The 19,457-nt window shown below is 56.1% G+C and overlaps 6 protein-coding genes across 6 annotated transcripts; 2 read left to right on the top strand and 4 right to left on the bottom strand.

Annotated features, from left to right (window-relative positions):
* Positions 1–41: 41 nt before the first annotated feature.
* On the bottom strand, positions 42–3,825 carry SDRG_15508 (TKL protein kinase; the record flags this gene model as incomplete). The annotated part of the gene is made up of 22 exons (XM_008621683.1): positions 42–58; positions 115–665; positions 762–892; positions 938–1,030; positions 1,078–1,173; positions 1,223–1,327; positions 1,385–1,483; positions 1,530–1,661; positions 1,709–1,804; positions 1,849–1,962; positions 2,018–2,194; positions 2,246–2,314; positions 2,362–2,463; positions 2,513–2,635; positions 2,679–2,777; positions 2,823–2,924; positions 2,972–3,058; positions 3,115–3,189; positions 3,240–3,338; positions 3,405–3,503; positions 3,556–3,645; positions 3,694–3,825. 22 exons carry the CDS (start codon positions 3,823–3,825, stop codon positions 42–44), a joined length of 2,688 nt encoding a protein of 895 aa, XP_008619905.1.
* Positions 3,826–5,090: 1,265 nt separating this feature from the next.
* Positions 5,091–9,783, bottom strand: SDRG_15507 (serine/threonine protein kinase; the record flags this gene model as incomplete). The annotated part of the gene is made up of 26 exons (XM_008621682.1): positions 5,091–5,102; positions 5,155–5,493; positions 5,546–6,152; positions 6,204–6,373; positions 6,415–6,507; positions 6,565–6,663; positions 6,715–6,816; positions 6,861–6,959; positions 7,013–7,114; positions 7,165–7,272; positions 7,319–7,417; positions 7,473–7,571; positions 7,629–7,769; positions 7,819–7,878; positions 7,922–8,137; positions 8,181–8,273; positions 8,320–8,466; positions 8,520–8,660; positions 8,710–8,834; positions 8,887–8,893; positions 8,984–9,070; positions 9,117–9,215; positions 9,279–9,377; positions 9,433–9,531; positions 9,592–9,681; positions 9,733–9,783. 26 exons carry the CDS (start codon positions 9,781–9,783, stop codon positions 5,091–5,093), a joined length of 3,384 nt encoding a protein of 1,127 aa, XP_008619904.1.
* Positions 9,784–9,859: 76 nt separating this feature from the next.
* On the top strand, positions 9,860–11,017 carry SDRG_15506 (hypothetical protein; the record flags this gene model as incomplete). The annotated part of the gene is made up of 5 exons (XM_008621681.1): positions 9,860–10,033; positions 10,083–10,129; positions 10,185–10,552; positions 10,594–10,646; positions 10,697–11,017. 5 exons carry the CDS (start codon positions 9,860–9,862, stop codon positions 11,015–11,017), a joined length of 963 nt encoding a protein of 320 aa, XP_008619903.1.
* A 187-nt stretch (positions 11,018–11,204) lies between these two features.
* Positions 11,205–15,628, bottom strand: SDRG_15505 (TKL protein kinase; the record flags this gene model as incomplete). Its single annotated transcript, XM_008621680.1, has 23 exons — positions 11,205–11,835; positions 11,883–12,576; positions 12,623–12,786; positions 12,835–12,927; positions 12,980–13,081; positions 13,130–13,225; positions 13,280–13,357; positions 13,405–13,509; positions 13,563–13,661; positions 13,709–13,807; positions 13,857–13,964; positions 14,016–14,117; positions 14,164–14,286; positions 14,333–14,425; positions 14,480–14,581; positions 14,629–14,715; positions 14,764–14,850; positions 14,893–14,991; positions 15,034–15,132; positions 15,174–15,272; positions 15,320–15,418; positions 15,465–15,554; positions 15,599–15,628. 23 exons carry the CDS (start codon positions 15,626–15,628, stop codon positions 11,572–11,574), a joined length of 3,012 nt encoding a protein of 1,003 aa, XP_008619902.1. The 3' UTR covers positions 11,205–11,571.
* Positions 15,629–16,561: 933 nt separating this feature from the next.
* Positions 16,562–17,188, top strand: SDRG_15504 (hypothetical protein; the record flags this gene model as incomplete). Its single annotated transcript, XM_008621679.1, has 2 exons — positions 16,562–16,864; positions 17,153–17,188. 2 exons carry the CDS (start codon positions 16,562–16,564, stop codon positions 17,186–17,188), a joined length of 339 nt encoding a protein of 112 aa, XP_008619901.1.
* A 96-nt stretch (positions 17,189–17,284) lies between these two features.
* SDRG_15503 (hypothetical protein) lies at positions 17,285–19,433 on the bottom strand (the record flags this gene model as incomplete). The annotated part of the gene is made up of 2 exons (XM_008621678.1): positions 17,285–17,848; positions 17,909–19,433. The coding sequence occupies 2 exons, from the start codon at positions 19,431–19,433 to the stop codon at positions 17,295–17,297; spliced, it is 2,079 nt and encodes a 692-aa protein (XP_008619900.1). The 3' UTR covers positions 17,285–17,294.
* Positions 19,434–19,457: the final 24 nt, after the last annotated feature.

Raw genomic sequence — 19,457 nt, 5'->3', positions numbered from 1 at the left:
GGCGGTCGTCGTCGAGGTGCAGCGCCAGAATCGCCACAATCTCATTGGCCGTCGGCCGCTGCAACGGGTCAAACGACAAGCATGCGGTCGCGAGGTCGGCAAGCCACTGCGGACAGTTGTCGGTCATGGCCGGACGCAGCGTACCGAGGCGGACCCGATTCAAAATCTCAAATGGCTTGAGAGGCGAGTCCGCGAATGGCTTGTGGCCCGTGTCGAGCTCGGTCAAGATGACGCCAAACGAGTAAATGTCGGCCGAGGCGTCGTACACACGGACTTCCTCATTCTCTTCTCGGAGCACTTCGGGTGCCATCCAAACGTCCGTGCCTGCGCCCGCCGTCATTTCTTTTTCGATAGCCCGCGCGATGCCAAAGTCACCGAGGACAACTCCGTGCTTGGCGCAGAGAAAGACGTTCGAGCTCTTGAGGTCGCGGTGGATGATGTTCTTGGCATGCAAATACGCAAGTCCGTTGGCGATAACCCATGCGACATGGACGATCGACAATTCGAAAGTATCGAGCGCGATACCATCATTCGGCAAGGGTGTACGCAAGCGCTTGAGGTAGTGAAAGAGGTCCCCTTGTCTCATCCACTCGGTCACTAGTTGTACGCCGTCCGTCGGGTTGTCGACGATGGCCAGCGCCGGCAGCAAGTACGGCGACCGACACCTAACGGGAGAGTTCGATGGGACGCCACGTGCGTTGAGAAGGAGTGCGTACGACTGCATTAGCTGGATTTCGCTCCGGAACGATTTTATGGCCCACCTTCCGGCTTGGAGAGGCCGCTTGCGGATGACAATGTCGTCGTTGCTTTTGTTCTTCCATGCAACCTTCTCGATGGCACCGAACCCGCCGTTTGGCAAGCGCTCCAGTGGCGAGAAGGCGGCCGATGTGACCTACTCGCACGTTTATCTATTGTGCAAGGTTCCCAAGCGTTGTACGGTTGGGATGATCGTGTAGATGCTGTCGTAAAGCAGCTGAGCCAGCTCTTGGTGCCCACGCCGCACGGCCATGACCAAAATGGTGTGGCCAGACTATGGATTGCATTGAAATAAGCCCATCAACAAACAAGGAAAACTACCGGCAGAACAAACGATGGGTTCGCGCTGGCGCTCAACAGCACCTTGGCAGCGTCGATGTGCCCTTCGCGGACCGCGTTGGCCAGCGCTGTGAAGCCCTTAACCAAGATGATATATGAGCAGAACCCTGCGTAGAAACAAACATACCTCGTTGATCGTGTCGACGTCCGCGCGTGATGCTGTCAGAAGCATGCTTAGCATTAGGACAGAGCCAATCTTGGCCGCTAGATGCAACGGCGACGGCCCCTCCGTCTACATAATCAGTTTATGGTGTGGCAGCCAGCAACCGAGTGCATGTATGCTATGTACCGTGACGAGATCGAGGTTCACGTCGGCCATGCGGAGAAGGTTCATCACAAACAGCGTCTTGACGCTGGTCACCGCCAACACGAGCGCGACTTGGGCCAGCTACAGCACAATCGTATCTAGAGAAGGATGTCGGTGGGTGGAATACCTGGTTCCGGGCCGTCTTGGACAGTTCTAGAGTACGTAAAAACGTTTGGAACAGCACCGAATCGTCTGCTTCCACGATCGCACGCACGAGTATGTGACGCAGCTCTGCGTCATTCGCGTTCACAATGGCACCCTATATAAAAGTGTCAACTATCCATTCATAGCTACTAAAATATATACCGGAAAGTCGAGAGACGTGACGGGGACGCCTTCGAGGAGCAGTCGCTTGACCATCGGCCACTCTTGGGTTTTCATGGCTTTGGATAGTGCTGCTTTCTATCCAAATAGAGAAAGTTTGTGCGACTAGTCGATCAACGTACCTTGGATTGCATCGCGAGGCGAGTACGATCGAGGTTCGTTTGCAAGGACGTCACACTATTTTCGATGAGCTGCTTTGCAGCGTTGGAGGCGATTTCGGCTGTTGTTTTGCGCATCTAGACGAGTAAATTTTACGAGACATCCCAAAAAAGAATAAACGCAAGCACAAACCGCGTTTCGCTGGTCGAGATACCCTTGAGCCGCGACCAGCTCCTTGCGATGCGTCGTCAATGCCTTGTACGACGCATCGTCCAAGATCAACGTCGACACGAGGTAGCTGAGAAGGACGTTGACGACGCTTTCGTGGTTGTTGGTGGCCGCCGCCATGAGCATGGTCGTCTTGTCGACCTAGATTCTTACATATTTAGGATTTGGACTATTGTGCATCACAGAAACTACCTTGTTGACTGCATCGACGTGACCCTTCTTGGCCTTTTCGGCTGCCACGTGCAGTGCCGTATTGCCACTCTGTATCGCACAATATATATGGCTGCGTAATGTGTTGGTCAGCGTACCTGGTCGCAAAGACCAAGCAGAGACTTGTCGTTCTCCAGCAGCGTTTGAACGATCGCAGTGTGGCCGTTCGCAGCCGCAAAGTGAAGCGCCGTCTCGCCATTCTATGGTACAACAATGGTGAACATTTGTTGAAAAATACGCAGAGTGTACCTCGTTGGTTGCCGCAGGGCTCGCGCCGTGCTGTAGTAGCTCTGCCACCATCTCGTTGTTGTTGGTCGATGCTGCGTGGCGCAAGACTGCTTCCACAGTGTGCATGTGAGCTCCCAGTATGCTCTATGGTTTCGTTGGAAATCGCAGAAGAGAGTTAAAAGTGCACCTTGTCCACAGCGTCAAGCTGCGCGTTCGATTGGAGGAGCGCGTAGGTTGCCTCGATGTTGCGTGTAGCAAGTGCGATGGCAAGCGCTGTCCTCCCACTCTAATTCGTTTCGTCAAAAGGATCGAATCGGTATATTTCGTGTACCGAGTCGGTGGCGTCGATCTCGAGGTTGGATTTTTCAAGCATGGTTGCAAGCAGTTTGAGATCCTGCATCGCTAGTACGAGATGCAGCAACGTCGTTCCATCCTACAAATTTACGTTTAGAAAAGCGTAGCCCTTTGAGGCATATGTACTGGCTCCTGATGGTTGACGATAATCTTCTCTTGCCGAAGGAGACTGTTGGCGTCCAGAATGCGCTTTTCGCGCAGAGCCTTGGCAAGCTACAAGTATAGTTTTGTATTCCGATAGTCCAACCAATGCGCATCAACATATTTACCATGGCGGTTCGCAAAGGCTCTTGGACTTGGACAAAACCTTTTTCTTGAGCGTCCACGAGGGGCGTTTGATTCCACTACAAGTCCAAATTTGATGGAAATGAGTGAGGATTTCGTGCAAACGTACGAAGTTTGTCGCATCGACGTTGGCGCCGTAAGCCAAGAGAAGACGAACGACCTCCACTTTATTGTTTAACGAGGCATCGTGCAGTGGCGTGTCGAGGTACTATGCAAACGCAATATGTGAAATTTGCGAATGAAGAAAAGACGTTTCGGACAACACACAACGTACGTCGTTTTTGGCTTCGATCTTGGCGCCTTTTTCAAGCAAAAAGCGGACAATCTCCAAACGACCACATAAAGCTGCTCTGTGCAGTGGCGTAGAACCATTCTACTCCCATAGACATATCCATCTTCATGGTGGATCGATGGAGAAAGAGTACGATGTTGTAGCACTCGATGTTGACGCCGTCGTTGAGAGAGGAGATGACGGTAGCCAAGTTGCCATCTCGTGCAGCGTTGAGAAGCGCTTCCTACACCATCGCATGAGCATCGTCGCATTGGCGTCGTCGTCCGAGTACCTCCTTCGCCTTCGTCTCCCTCGCCTTCGCTTCCGCCTTCGCCTTCGTCTCCCTCGCCTTCGCTTCCGCCTTCGCCTTCGTCTCCCTCGCCTTCGTCTGCTCCGGCGTCTCCGACTGCCACAACCCAAACATGTTGCAAAATGATCGGCATTTGCATTCTCCCCCTTTTCATTGGCTGATTTTCCTCCAATCCACGCACGATATTATCCGGATCCGCCCATACTTGAAGCGTGGACCAAGCCTCCGCAAGGTTGTCTGCCCTTTTCTATCAAATCACTTTTACCAGCACGAAGTCGCAGCCACTGGAGATACATCTTTCCTTCCGGTGCACGTGCGAAAGGAGTAGATGTCCTTGCTAGTACTCTCCTCCAGTGCTGGCTGTCGCTTTGGACATTGCGCTCTGCTTCGCTTGGATTGCTCTGCTCAGCTTGGCGCCCGGAGACACTCCCTTTGATCGTTCAACTTTGTGATGGGACGACTTCAACAATCCCGTGCAAAAGTGTGCGGGATTGTTGCCGTGAGACCAGGATGCGCTGTTCCTGTGCCCAGGTGATCCCCGCCATCAACGGTCGTTGGCAATGTCATCATATTGAATCGACCGCCGCCTGCGAGTCCCGTACACAAACATCCCAGGCAAAGTGCATTGGATTCCTGTGGTCATTCTTGCGTCGATCGGATGTATCACCCAATGGCTGGTCGTAAATATCACTTCACATGGATACGAGCTTGATAGAATCCTTCAAGTATCAAGTGCGCAGCCGTTCTGATTGGCCAGATGATGCGTGGGTCGTGCCGCCTTTCGTGCTGGCCAGAGACACTCGACGGCATCGCGCGCTTCGTGTAGGGCCAGCACACGCTCGACGCTTTCCTTAGTGTGATGCCCACGCCGATGCTGTCGCCAGCGCTCGTCGCCATGCAGGACCTCGTCACGAAGCTCGATTTGATCTTCGCTTAGAATGCCCTCGATATTGCTGCAGCGCGCGCCAGCGTTGGCGTCGGCAGAGACACGTTTGCTTGCGATCTACAGCTGAAGGTCTCGGCGGTTGCAGTCACAGGCGCCGATTTCATCTACCTCGGCCCGGCCCGCTCATGGTCATGACCACTGTGATGACAGTCGACAAAATACATGTAAAATTGCGCGGACTTTGGTGGAAAATACGGTCGACAAAGCACTGCCCAGATGACTCGTCATCATACATGAGCGAGCTTGGTATACGACGTTGGGTAACGTTGCCCGCGCCTCCGCCAGCTGCAAGTCCTTCTCGCGACCAAGCAACAACACTGTCAAAATTGTGTCGACGTTGTCACTGCGCCACGACATACCACGTCAACACCAGCACCGTGAAAAATGCACAAATATCAGAGTTTCAAGTCGTTCATATCGATATATACCGAGCTTAAGCCGATGTCTGAACCAGCGCATATCAGCGACATGTCCATGAAAACAAAAGGAAAATGTACCGTGGTGTGCGGCTCCTCCGAGATCACGGCGAGGCCGGTCGAGATCGTCGCCGCCTTGTCCCACGCTAAAGCCTGGTCGAGACGATGCACGAGGATCGCGAGCGCCGCGTCTGCGCTTGCGACAGGCGCGTCACAAAAGCTGCAGTTGGCCGTCGTGTCGTGAAGGCGATGGCACGTGACGCACGCCATGCTCGTGTCGACGTCGAGGGCCACGCAGCGCGCCAGCACAAACTGCAGTCGATCCAAAATGTCGGGCGTCGCCTGATGACATTCAATGCAAGCTACCGAGTACAGCACCGGCGTTACGCTATTGCAAGAAGCGCACACCATATCGCTGGCCTAGTCGTTGTTGTTATATAAGTCGAGTGACAAAAGTATAGGGTAAGGATACCTGCACTTGGCGAGACGAGACGAGGTGCAGTTCGAGGCCATTTGGGACGGTGATGTTGTGCACCTCGTAGCCCAGACGCTCGACGATCGCGATTGCAGTCGGTCGGCTCGTCGGTGTTTCTTGCTTGCACGCGGTGGCCATTGGCGCCAGCCACGGCGCGTCATGCTCATTTGAGGCCAAAACGCAAAGCTCGTCGAGGACGACACCAACCGAGTAAACGTCGGCGGCGTAGTCGTAGTTGCTGCCGCTAACACCGACTTCGGGAGCGCGCCACTTGGGCGTTCCCGCATTCGTCGTCAAGCTGTCGTTCCACGCGCACATTTTGCCAAGATCGCCGAGCTTGATGCCATGCACAGCGCAGAGAAAGATGTTGTGGCTCTTGACGTCGCGGTGCATACGACCACCTTGGTGAAGGTCCCAGAGGGCATTTGCCAGCACCCATGCCACGTCCAGTGGGGTAATCACCATGCTGACGGGTGCGTTGGCCTGCGTGTCCTCAAGGTACTTGTAGAGATCGCCGTTGGTCATGAGCTCGAGGATCATCTGCGGGTTATTGGACGAAGCATCAACCGCTGCGAGAAGCGGCAACACGTACGGGGACCCAAACCTACGTAAAGTGGTCAACGCGTGTATACAGCAGTGTCGTGAGGGTACATACTGCCGCATCTCTTCAATCTCGAGGCGAAGCGCGTTGCTCTGGCTCCGATATCCGTTCTTGGTGGCCTTGATGGCGACGCTGCAGCCGCGGTACGACGCCTTGACGACGGCGCCACCGCCCCCTTCGCCCAAAAACTGATGCCCCGCACGATCAATGTCGGTATTGGTGGCCTGTACAACATGAGATTTCCAGACAAAAGCAGCTGAGCTACCTCGTGGGGTGCGTCGTAGAGGCTCTTGTATAAAAGCCGAGCAATGCGACGACGACCACGTTGGTTGGCCAACGCCAAGAGCGAGCTGCCGTCCTAATGTTTTAGGTTATCATTGGTTCTACCACCAACTTGACAGAAGTGACGACGTACAGGTGCCGAAATGCTGGCGCTGGCGTCGGCGCCCAAGAGGCGCTCGACAGCAAATGTCGCACCAGTGACGACAGCACGCGCCAAGATCGAGTTGCCAGCCTACACGCCGTCAACGTGAGGTTAGGGTTGTCGCCATTTGTTTATGTTTACCTTGTCCTTTGCGTTAAGATCTAAGCTCGGCGATGTGAGAAGGGCAGCGAGGACGCTGGTGTCGACGTTGGCGACCGCAGCATCCAGCAACAGCGAGCCATTCTACGATTTTGTGAGATGAGGTTAGGGCATAATGTCCGAACGACCGGCAGAGGAATCGCAACATCGGCACCGACGCTGACGAGCGCTCGAATAACGTCGCAGTGACCGCGTTCTGCAGCCAGTGCCAGCGGTGTGTACCCGTCCTAATCAAATATACAACCTCGTCTTTTCACTCTATCATCAAGAGCTATAGAACCTCGTTCGCGGTGTTGACGTCGACACTCGGACTCACAAGGAGGAGTGAGAGAATGCCGATACAACCTCGCGCGGCTGCTTCATGCAACGGCGACGTGTTTGTCTAGATTGGCCGCATCGAAGTTCTTACATGTCGAGTGGCGAAGCGCGTACCTGGGAGACGACACAAGCCATGGCAGCGGTCTTGGGGTCGTGCAAGACAGCCACGAGAAGGCGCGGCTTGTCGGTGGTGACGGCGGCCAAAAGCGCCTTGCGGCATATCTAGAGACGTCATCTTTGAAGACATTCTCATTGGCATCGTGGATACGTCGCTTGCACGGGGGTCGCCGTTGGCATGCAGGCTCGAGAGCAACCCTCGCAGCAAGTCGGCGTCAAAAGCTTGGAGGACATGGTCGACAAGCGCAGACTATACCAAAAGGAAATGCGATCGAATCGCAAAAAGAATAAGCAATAAACAATACCAAGGAGTCGTCGTGCGTAGGGACAGGTGCGCCGGTAAAGAGCAGCGACGTGGCCAAAGCCCAGTCTGTGGCATCGATGGCGTCGAGAAGCGCCGCTTCCTAGTGCACCCGTTCAAATCCCTTAGACCCCGCAAACATCGTGCAATGCAAAGTTACCGTAGCGCTCTGGGTTGGTGCGGGCGCCGCGATCGTTGGCGACAAAGTCGTTTGGTTCTTGAGGACCATATACCATTGGCGAGCGGCGGCCAGGAGAAACAGCAAGATGGTCGTGGCCAGGACCGCGGACGTGTGGAGGTCCTATCTCAGCGAGTAGGTTTTGTCTGGTCCAACAGCGTATAGAGCGTACAGCCGAGCGAGGCTCGGGGCGGCTTGTATCACCCGCCAATGCCGCCAAGTACGCCACAGTCTACGCGCCATCGACACAAGAAGAGCCGATGGAAGAAACCTACCGCAGGGTCGTCGCTCAGGGATGCGAGATGGGGGCGACTGGCCGAGACGAGTGGTTGAAGCATCTGGACGACGTCCTCGTGCTTGTGCATCATAGCGTCGAACAGCGCTGCTGCAAGCATCGGCGCCAGCGCCGCTGGTGTGTGTTTGGAGAGAAACGCCTTTAGCAACGTCTCCACATGGCCCGCGTTGCCAAGGCGAGCGGCCAATTGCAGAGACTACGCACTCGTGCGTATCATTCGGAAAAATGACGAGCCGCACCGTGTCCCCCGTCAGCGCCGTCGGCTCGAGCAGTACCGCCACGATCTCGACATGGCCGCGCTCGACCGCCAAGTGCAGTGCCGTCTTGCCATCCTACACGACGGCGTTGACCTGCAGTTCACTTCAGAGACGAAAGTACCTCGTTGTGGGCATCGATTTGGATCGTTGGGTGCTTGCGCAGGAGGCTTTGGAGAACGTCGAGTTGGCCATCGCGCGCCGCGGCGCGCACTTGACCTTCGAGTCCCTGAACAGGCCTAACCGTCTCGAGACGCGTAGGAGCGTCGCTCTATGAACATTACATATGAGCTGCAGGGCCTTGATGGACATTGCATTGGGTACCGGATCGTACGCGTCGTCTTGGGCTTGCGCGAGAGAAGCGCGTGCTTCTACTTGCCGTGTCTCCGGCGCCAGCGACAAAGGTGCAGTAGCGGTGCTCCAGTCGCCAAGACCCGTGTCTGCAAGCGGCAGCGGGTCGTTCTTCTAGGGGCAGAGCGTTCAAGTATGTTGGCCGCAAGAGGATGCAACATACTGGCGAGTACCGGTCGGCGCCAACGCCGAGTTGGTCGTCCGCTGGATCAAGCATATGTCGCGTCGACGCGACGCCAAGCAGACACACGACAGCTAGCATGCATGCGATCTGTGGGCGAGTCGGTCCTATCCCGACAGTTCACCGTGGGACCCTTTGCAACCCTTGGCTTTGTCCTACCGCCTTCCTATTCGAAACCAGGTATGAGCTTCGGTACATATGCACATCTATCTATCTATCTATCTACCTATCTGGAATCCCATCGTAGCCAACGTACCGGAATAGCGTCGGGGTGTTGGCGCAACAGCTCTTGGACTTGAACGTGACCTTTTTCGCAAGCGGCCATGAGTGGCGAGTGGTTATTCTACACGTTAAACGAAGGAATCGAGCGACTTGTTGTGAAAATGTACTTTGTTTCTAGCGTTGAGATGGGCACCGCGTGCCAACAGAAGCCCAACCACCTCCACTTGATTGCGTCTGGCGGCCAAGTGCAGTGGCGTCTCGAGGCTCTACGCAACCCACATGTCATCTCGACATCGAAGCGAGCACCATGCTCGCAACGCCAAACGAACCTTGTCTCTGGCGTCGATCTTGGCGCCTTTCTCGAGCAAAAAACGAGCCACGTCCACTTGACCATAGCACGCAGCCGAGTGCAGTGGCGTCCAGCCTTGCTACGCCATGATCGATCGAAGCGCGTGAGAGGCCACGCTTGAAGGCACAAGATACCTTGGTTTTGGCTTTGAGACGGGCGCCATTTTCAAGCAAAGCGCTGACGACGTTCAAATGACCATTTACTGCAGCTTTGTGCAGTGGCGTCGCACCATCCTACGCCCATAGACATATCCATATTCGTGTTTGATTGATGGAGAAAAAGCCACATAGTACGTCATCTCTGCACTCGATGTTGGCGCCGTCGTTGAGATAGGAGCGGACGGCCGCCACGGTGCCATCTCCTGCAGTGTACAGAAGCGCCTTCTACATTGTCGCATCAGCCTCGCTGTCGGTCGCTCGGTCGTTGTCGCCAACCTCCTGCGCCTGCTGCTTCGTCGACCACATATCTTGCCAAATGATAGGCATTTTCATTGGCTGCTTTTCTTCCAATCCACGCACTGTATACTTCGGACCCAACGCCGTGTTGGCTACATTTAGACCAATGGGTATGCGGGATTTCACCGTCTCCAACTCCAGTCCAAACGAAACGCTTGAACGATTCCAGTCTCACGAAGCTACTTACTTGTTTGGCCTCGGCCTGCGCCTCTCGTACTTGCGCCACGTTATCAACGAGCATGGCGGAGAAGCTGCGTTTGCCGGCAAGACGACAGCCCAAGTTTGCTTTGAGTTTGTCGTGCCATTGACCAAACCAACCGCTCGACCAGGTTGCCAACGACCCAACGACCGCCGCCTACGTCGCGCCGGCCAACTGGTATGTCAGCCACGCTTGGCAGTACCTCTTCTTGGAGACCGTCGACAGCCTCGAGCGCTTCTTCGCCGACCGGTCTTGCCGACGACGCCGTCCTTTGGTTTTGCGTCTTCAACAACAACCAGCACCTCGCGAGCTCGTACCCGTTCGAGTACTGGTCGTCAACGTTCAAGAACGGTCTCGCAGCCATCGGCAACGTGGTCATGATCATGCACCCGTGGAACGACCCGATCGTGCTTCGTCGAAGCTGGTGCGTCTTTGCGTTCTACGTCGCGGTGACACTGGGCGCGCGCTTTGAGATTGCACTGGCGCGAGATCAAGAAGCCACGTTTCTCAACGACATTGCAGACTTTGACGCGTTCAATAAGATGCTGGCGACGATCAAGAGCGAGGACTCGGAGGCGACCGTGGCTTCGGATCGCGATGGTATTTTGCTTTGATTCGCGCCAAGACATCCATTGTGGCAGTGGACCGGCTCATTTTGTTAACGTTGACGCGCTGGATCGAGCCAACGCTCGAGGTATCGATCGCAGCCGCCTTTTCGTCGGATGCCACAGTCTTGCGGTGCAGCTCGGTCTTCTCTTCGACGCGTTGCATCAACACAAGGAGCGCGAGCGCTGCTTCCAAGACGCACTGCGTTTGCGCCTCAAGACGCACGGACCGATGGACGCTGACACTCTCTTGTTGCTGTCGCTGGTCGCATTTGCGATGGTCCAAGCCAACAAGCCTCGGCGTAGTTGGGAAACCCTCTTTCAATCGACACTGGGCGCGTCATTGACGCACCTCGGCGAGACGCACCCCACGACGCTCGCAACACGCGCCAAAGACGAAAGACGGAGTTTTGACTCGTTATTTTGGCCCTACGTGGCGCACAAATACGCATTTGGTTGATGATTAGGTGCCCTCGCCTTTGGGAAAAGGTGCTACGGCTTGCATCATCGTCGCACGCCTCATTCCCACAGTGTTGAAACAACTCGAATGAAGCACCGATGCACAACTCCTTTGACGTAAGAGGTTCCTACTTTTCTCTTTCTCATCAAATGCAGTACTGGTACATGGGACGAGATTGAGGACCCTAGCCTCATTCAACGCTTTATGTTGGTCTTGCTGTCGTATATATTCAAAGAAAACAAAATGTGTACTGGGCGGAAATAGGACTCCAGCGACAAATTCCACTATTGTCAAGGCATCCAGCAAAGGAGCGCGGGGTTTACGCCTTGGACGCTTGCTCGATGCGCAGTACGAGGATGCGCAATTTCTCTTGGTCGTCCGGAAGCTCGTCGTCGCACTCGTCACAGATCGTGGTCGTCATGTTGTGGTGGGTGTCGCAGCAGACGCAGACGAGACCGGTGTCGATCTCAAATCCGTTCTTCTTGGCGACCGCAAGACGCTTGAGAAGGACCTTGAGCTTGGAAGCCACGGGAGCTAACGACCCGGCGCAGGCCTCACAGTGCGACTCGAGCAACGAGTTGGAGGCGCGGCAGAGCTGACATACGACGCGCGTACTCACCAGCATCGAGTTGGACCATGACGAGTACGTCTACAAGCATGATGACAGCCAGGGTAAGAGTGAATTGTGGTGTTGAAGTCACCGTCGTGCCGGTCGACGTTCCAGATACACTGGAGGACGTCGTTGCCGCCGAGCCGCTGCCGAGGGTCGAGCGGGTGCGACTTGGTACCTTCTCTTCGAGACGTTGGGGCGCCGATGTCTATCGAGAGATAAAATGGCCTGCCGGAGTTGCCAAGAGCTGCTTACTGTGCCACTCGACAGGTCGATGGAAGACTTGGTCTCTGGCTCACTCGCCATCGCTTCGTCGCTGCGACCGAGCAGTTTTTGAAGAAATGTCACGAGCATCTGCGCCGACGGACGCTGCGTCGGGTCGAACGACAAACAGGCGTCGACGAGGTGACGCAGCCAACGTGGGCAAGTCGCGCTCACCGTCGGACGGAGCGTACCGAGACGCACTTGGTCCATGATCCCCCAGTACCCGAGGTCCTTGACGTCCGCAAATGGCAGCTGGAGCGTGTCCAGCTCGGTCAAAATGACGCCAAACGCGTAGATATCAGCCGCAAAGCTGTAGTTGCTGCCCGACGTGAGCACTTCAGGCGCAGTCCAGTACGGTGTGCCCTTGCCCGTCGTCATGTTGGACTCATACTCGCGAGCGATCCCGAGGTCGGCGAGCTTGATGTAGTTGGTCGAGGAGAGGAGGACATTGTGGCTCTTGAGGTCCCGGTGAAGGAGACCGGTGTGGTGCAGATCGGCGAGGGCATTCGCAAGCACCCATGCCACCTCCAAGGCCGAGATAGTAACCTTGGTGGGTTGACCGAGTCGCTTGGCGTCGAGGTAGCTGCGCAGATCACCACCGTCCATGAACTCGAGAATGAGCTTGGGGCTCGATGAGCGGGCGCCCGAGACAGCGAGCAGTTGGAGCACGTACGGGGAGTTGCACCTACAGTCATCAATGATGAGGAAATAAGAAAATAGAAAAGACATACAGCTGCATAGTCTCCATCTCGTAGATGAGTGCTTGGATGCAAGACGCGTTGGCAGCGGTCTTGACCGCGACCGTCTGGCCTTGGTAGGTCCCCTTGTACACGGCGCCATAGCCACCAACACCCAATGGACTAGAAAAGTCCATCTCGATCTCGGTCGCCGACACCTACAACCACATATTTCAACAAAAACCAACGTGCAAGAGATGACGAACGTCCGGAATGACACTGTGTGTCGCTGTCTGCAGCATCGCCGCCAGCCGTCGGTGGCCCATTTGGATGGCCAACAGCATCGGCGTCATACCAGCCTACGAAACCAACAAGGTGTCCTCGTTGCCGTCGACGGCTCGCGCTATGTACCGCGTTGCGAGCGTCCACCTTGATGTGCCGAGCTCGCAACAGCGCATCGAGCACCTTGTGGCTGTTGTAGTGCACGGCGAGATGCAGAAGCGAGTCGCCATCCTACTCCAGTGCTCTGCATCAACTGTTGAGGCCACAGGTCGCGCGTACCTCGTTCACAGTATTGGGGTTGCCGTCGTCGGCTAAGAGAGCCATCACAGCGTAAGAGTCGTGGGTGCACACGGCGTCGACGAGCTTGGTAGCACACTATATCGCATGGATCCATTCCGTCCATATCTTGAAACACTGTATGTATCCTACGGGTTTCTTGTCCTGGGACTCGGCCTTTCGCGAAGTGGTGATGACGCGATTCTCTGTCGCACGCGGTGTCTTGTTTGTCTACCAATATAGTGTCAGTCCTGAAGGCACTCTCAGAACACAGATACCGCTGTTCTAGCAGCGAGATTGGTCCTGGTTCTGGTCGTCGCCACGTTCTTGACGGCGCTCACTTGACCGGGGGCAGGCGCTACTTGCAGTGGCGTTGGTTCCATCTAGAGCAACAGAGCACGTATGGTGCCAAGGGACCGCATACGATCGTAGCAACCTTCTTGGTCACCTCTGCGCCGCTGCTGAGCGGACGGACGGGGTTGAGGTCCGTCGTCTCGCCGGCTAGAGTGGCAGCGGCGACCGGCAGCGAGGCGCCCTAATGTTCATCTTCGATCATTTTGGTTGGATGTAATGAGCCTGTACCGTGATCACGGGGTCGGCGCTCGCGGCGGCTTGCGTCAGTACGTCGACAACCTCATGATGGCCTCTTGCCGCAGCAACGGCGCGCGGCGACTCTCCTGCCTAGAACCATCAATGTTGCAAGTGCCAACACATGTGTGCTGCGCCGTACGTGGTTGGCAGCGGAAATGCAGCTAACGTCCGCGATGTATTTGAGCATCATCGCGACAGTGGTCTTGTGCCCGTGGGCTGCCGCGACGTGCAACGCCGTGTTGCCATCCTAATCGCAGCGAGTAAGGACATCATTTGCTAGGACAATGCACGAAATGACCTGGTCGCACCGACGAGACAGCGACTTGTCGTTGTGGAACAATGTCAAGACCACCAACGTGTGGCCGTGCGCAGCGGCGAGGTGCAGCGCCGTCTCACCTTTCTATCGCAAACGCTCGTGTGGAGATTTTGGTGAGACCGAGTACTACCTCGTTTGTCGACGCAGGGCTCACACCGTGACGCAGGAGCGTCGTTACCATATCGTCGTCGTTGATTGATGCGTGATGCCGCAGATCGGCTTCCAAATGGCGTGTTTGCGCATCTTGGGTGCTCTATGAGACTGTCTTTACTCAAGCCGAGGCGTCCTAGTGATGGTACCTTGCTCAAGCGGTCGAAGGACGCGCCTGCCTGACGCAGCGCGAGCGTCATTTTTGTGTTGCCCGTGGCCACGGCGAGGGCGGTGCGACCCTTCTATACGTTTGTAACACAGCATGAACGACGCCGAGACAAGGGTGCATGCTGTACCGCATCAATGGCGTCGATCTCGAGTTTTGGTTTCTCAAGCATCGTTTCAAGAAGAGGGGGGTTCTGCGCCATCACAACAGTATGAAGCAAAGGCGTCCCGTCCTAGGACACGCGTTGCCACCTCCGTATCGCATTATGATGGGCACTACCGGATCCCGGTGGTCAACATGGACCATACCTTGCCGAAGGAGCGTGGCCGCGTCTTCAACACGCGTGGCACGCAGCGCTTGGACAAACTAGTGATAACCTTTGGGATCCTATCTCTGCGCAGCGAGGTCACCTACCAGTAGCGTGTCGTTGTGCGTGCGCAGTATGCGAGCGATGCGGACGTGGCCCTTCTTCTGCGCGTACGTGGCTGGTGTTTCGTTGAACTATGCAACCCACTGTGAAGAGAGGAGACAGGCGGCGGCTACCCTGTCGTTGACGTCGGCATTGGCGCCGTGCGCCAAGAGAATCGACACGACCTCTTCATGATTGTATTTCGAGGCAAGTAGCAAGGGTGTCGCGTCGTCCTATGCAAATCGTCAACGTGTACATCGCCAACGAGCACATACGCGGTCGCGAGAGTCGACGGCAGCGCCGTGGGCCAGCAAGAGGCGCAGAATCCGCACCCCGCCGCTCTCAGCAACGGAGTGCAAGGCGGTGGCACCGCTCTACACGCGGATGAGGTCGGTAGCAGCACGCGATGCTGCACCGAATTGAGTGCGTTGACAGCAGCGCCTTTCTCGAGCAAGACACGGACGACGCTCATATGGCCCGCGCTCACTGCAGCGTGCAGTGGTGTCGTCTCGCGCTAGTACATACATAGTACGTGTCACAATGGAGTAGACACTTGCATACATCGTTTGGCGTCGTGCACGTGGCGCCATTGTCGAGCAAGAAGGAGACAATGTCCAAATGCCCATGGAGAGCTGCATTGGTCAGTGGCGTCCAGCCGGTCTACATGCATTCGAACGTGAGCACTGAGGCGGCGGGAGAGACGTGCCTTGTCCGTGGCGTGGACGTTGACGCCGCTCTCGAGAGACGAGCGCACGTCGGCCAAGCGCCCTTCGTCGACGGCCTTGAATAGGGCTTTCTGCGCTGCTGGATTAGCCTTCGCCGTCGTACAATGTCGTCTACCTCGTTGCGCTGCTTCTTGGACCAAAACATGTTGGCGAATGAGCAATGTCGCCAAGCGCGCGTTTTCATTGGCTAATTGAGTTTCACACGCTGGATTGTGCTGGATTGACATCCCAACGACACTCAGACGAGCGGGCCTTCCTAGTCGAAAAATTGGCTGGAGCTTCTTAACGACGCAGTCGTTGCATCGCTATTCGAAGTACGGTATATGGGCTGACGACCCGAGCTTGGACGGGGACCTCGGCGTCTAACCCTTCCATCTGTTGATGGTCGGAGCGATATCCCTGCGGGCATTTGAGCCAATCCAACAACTTTATTCCACTTCCTGTCACTGCTACTGGACAAAATGCAACAAATCAACAATTTTTCATCCATGACGTCCATTGATTGGTTAAAAACAATAAAAGCGCTGCCAAGTGGACTCTTCAGTCAATGCAGTGTCATAATGCGTCGAAACGATTTGCCCGATAGCATCGCACAAGAGCCAGGCGACGTGGTCTCTCTTTTCACCGAAAAACAAGACGACGTTCTGCGCCAAAGACGATGATGTACACCCACTTCACGGAGCGTACACCATTTCTCTTGGCCTGGGACGAGAAGCTTAGAGAAGCTTAGGTGTAGGTTCTAGTAGCTCGTAGGAAAAATGCTGTCAAGGCGACGTATCGTGACAAGGGCGTCCTCGTGAACGGCGCCGTCATGCCTCCTAACCAAATGCGCAACGAAGCGCAAGAGATGCAAGGGTACACTGCAGAGGATCGTGTGGGTATGTGTATGTCGATGTATGTGCAGCCACTGGTGGCGATTCTCGACAATGGCTCGTTGTCTCCGCTCATGACACCACCCAATGGCGATCATTTGTCAGTCCGAGTATGGTTATCGAGTACAAGGACGGCGGGGGTCTCAAGAAGCACCTCGACAAGGCGCACTAGAGTCGAAGCGATTCGCTGCACGTCTCGACCGTCGATGTTGCCCTCGTACTCCTGCGCCCTCGCTGATTTGCACCACCTTGGCAAGGTGCATCAGGACGTCAAGAGCCTCAATGTCACTCTCTCGACGACACACTACATTCGGGTGGGTGATCTCGGCTCGGCGCGACCGATCGATGACTGCATGACGTCCAACGTCGGCACCAAGCTCTGGATCGCACCCGAAGTCGTTCGTGACACCCTTGGTGGCAATGAACTTGGGCACGGTCCACCCGCCAACAATTGCTCGTTTGGCGTCGTTCTCACCGAGTTTGACACGTGCGAGACGCCGTATGCAGAGGTCGACAACCTAAATTTCCGATCAAGTGCACGACGGCAACCTGCGTTCGAAAACGTAGTGCAGCTCTAAACGCCCTTTCGCCCCTGAGCACTCCCTCGTGTCGAAATAGGTGTTTGGCGACACAAGGAGCAGCAGAGCTGCGAAAATACTCTCATTTTTCGGCTCCCGTTATGCAACCCGCCACTCCTCCCCGAGGCTGGTACTACGGGCAGTCCGACATGTTGCTCGTCGAAGATTCCGAAGGTGGCAAGCGCATCGAGCAAGCCCACACCGTAAGCAGGATGGTAGTCGTCGCTGGACGTCCGCAAGGCCCACGAGGTCTGAAGTCGCCGTTGGTGCAGATGTCAACAACTCTCAGAGAAATCAATTGTGTGTTTTACTGGTGGCTGTGGTCTGTCCGTTGCAAAAATGGACGGTAGCCGTTGTTTGCTTAGAGCATCGGGTGCCAGCTGCGATTCAAACGCGGCATCGATGCCACCACCATGCGCTCGCTTGCCGATACGTTGTGCGTGCTGCAGTAGCTCTCGTACGAATGCACGCGCTGGGTGATGTCGTTGATGGAAGCATTGTCTACACGAAGCGCTTCTTCGTAGAAGAACCGACGCGGTGGCACCGTCCGTGTCCGCTTTGCTTTGTGGAGGTCGTGCGGACAGCAGCGCTGCAGTCGGGACGGCCGCTGGTCGTAGCAGCTCGTACAACACTTGACAACGCCATGGGGACAGGCGGTGCAGGCCACGACGCTGCCAACGATGGGCTTGAAGCACACCATGCAGCTCAAGGGCCACGTCTCGGGGGCGTCGTCGGTAGCCGACAGAACATAGTCGCGGACAATTGTCCAATCGTCAAGCGGCGTGTGGACCGCAAAACTGTAGAGTAGCCACGCGCTGGCTTTGCACGGGACATCGGAAAACGCGCGGCGGTAATACGCAAGCGCGGCGTCCCAATTGGACTGGATGCCGTACGCGACACCGAGGTCGAGGTGCACTACAGAAGATACAAATGTACATCAGCGTCATGGCGTACGACCTATGGGTATAGACGTACCCATCAAGAGCTGGTGCTGAGCGTGGTGCGCTTCAAACGCTGTCTTCACCGTCAGCAGCAGAGGGATTGCCGTTGCGGCATCGCCCGTCACAAGCAAGCACGCAATGAGGTTCAATCGACACGCGAGCGTGTACGGATGGTCCGCGCCGTGCGTGCGTTCGCGCGACGACGCTATGGAGGTCGCGAGCGCGAGGGCCGCCGCGCTCTCGCCAATTTGCACGAGCATCATGACAAGTGCAAACTTCGTTGTCGTCGTGTCCGCGTGGTCAGTACCCAAGTGCGCATCTTGGATGGTGTGTGCTTTTCGGAGCCAGCGCGCTGCGCGTCGGGGCTCGGCGAGGTCCGAGTAGATCTTGCCGACCTCTGTCATGGCCTTGGCCGTGCGCCAATCGAACAAACCGTATTGCGATCGCCGGACGTTGAAGTCGTCGAGGGCCAACGGCAATGCCTCTGCGTAGACAGCGTTGTAAACCAGAGATTGCACATACTGGCTGCGCGTCGCCTGCGTCGTCGGGTGCGTCTCGCCCAGATGCGCGATGGCCGCAGCGAGTGTCGACCGAAAACGCGGCTTCCACGAGGCTTGGTGCTGGAACGCCATCGCCGACGCAACAAGGGCCTCCAGCAGCAGCGTGTCCGCATCGACCATGCCAGCGGCTTGCAAAGTCAAGGTTCGCAACGCCGTTTGGTAACACTGCTCGCTTTGAGCGTACTCGTTGAAGCAGTCGTGGACGGTACCGAGCTGCTTCCAGCGCTTGGCCGTCTCGAGAGACGACGAAGAGGCTGCGATCGATGCCTCGAGCGTCATCTTGATCCAGCTGGTCAACGTTGTAAAAATGAGCTGGTCGACGGCGATGAACGACGTCTCGGTGCGAATGAGCTCGAAAATACCGTCGCGATCCGAAGCCACGGTCGCCTCCGAGTCCTCGCTCTTGATCGTCGCCAGCATCTTGTTGAACGCGTCAAAGTCTGCAATGTCATCGAGAAACGTGGCTTCTTGATCATGCGCCAGTGCAATCTCAAAGCGCGCGCCCAGTGTCACTGCGACGTAGACCTCAAACACGCACCAGCTTCGACGAAGCACGATCGGGTCGTTCCACGGGTGCATGATCATGACCACGTTGCCGATGGCTGCGAGACCGTTCTTGAACGTTGACGACCAGTACTCGAACGGGTACGAGCTCGCGAGGTGCTGGTTGTTGTTGAAGACGCAAAACCAAATGACCGCGTCGTCACTGAGATCTCGGTCGGCGAAGAAGCGCTCGAGGCTGTCGACGGTCTCCAAGAAGAGGTACATCCAGGCATGCGAGACATACCAGTTGGCCGGGCCAACGAACGAAGCGGTCATTGGGTCGTTGGCGACGTGGTCGACGAGCGAGAGCTCGGATGGTTTGGTCATTGGCACGACGTACTCGAAGCAGACGTGGGCTGTCGTCTTGCCGAGAAAGCTGGCCTCGCCGCCATGCTCGTTGATAAAGTGGCGCAAGTACGAGAGGCGGACGCCGCGGGCGGTTGTCAAAGCAGCCATGCCGTCAATTTTGCAAATACATGT

This window comes from Saprolegnia diclina (assembly GCF_000281045.1).
Source record: "Saprolegnia diclina VS20 unplaced genomic scaffold supercont1.94, whole genome shotgun sequence".
NCBI classification, from domain to species: Eukaryota; Oomycota; class Saprolegniomycetes; order Saprolegniales; family Saprolegniaceae; genus Saprolegnia; species Saprolegnia diclina.
Note: the sequence above shows the minus strand (reverse complement) of the source record. Positions and strands in the feature narration are given on the sequence as shown.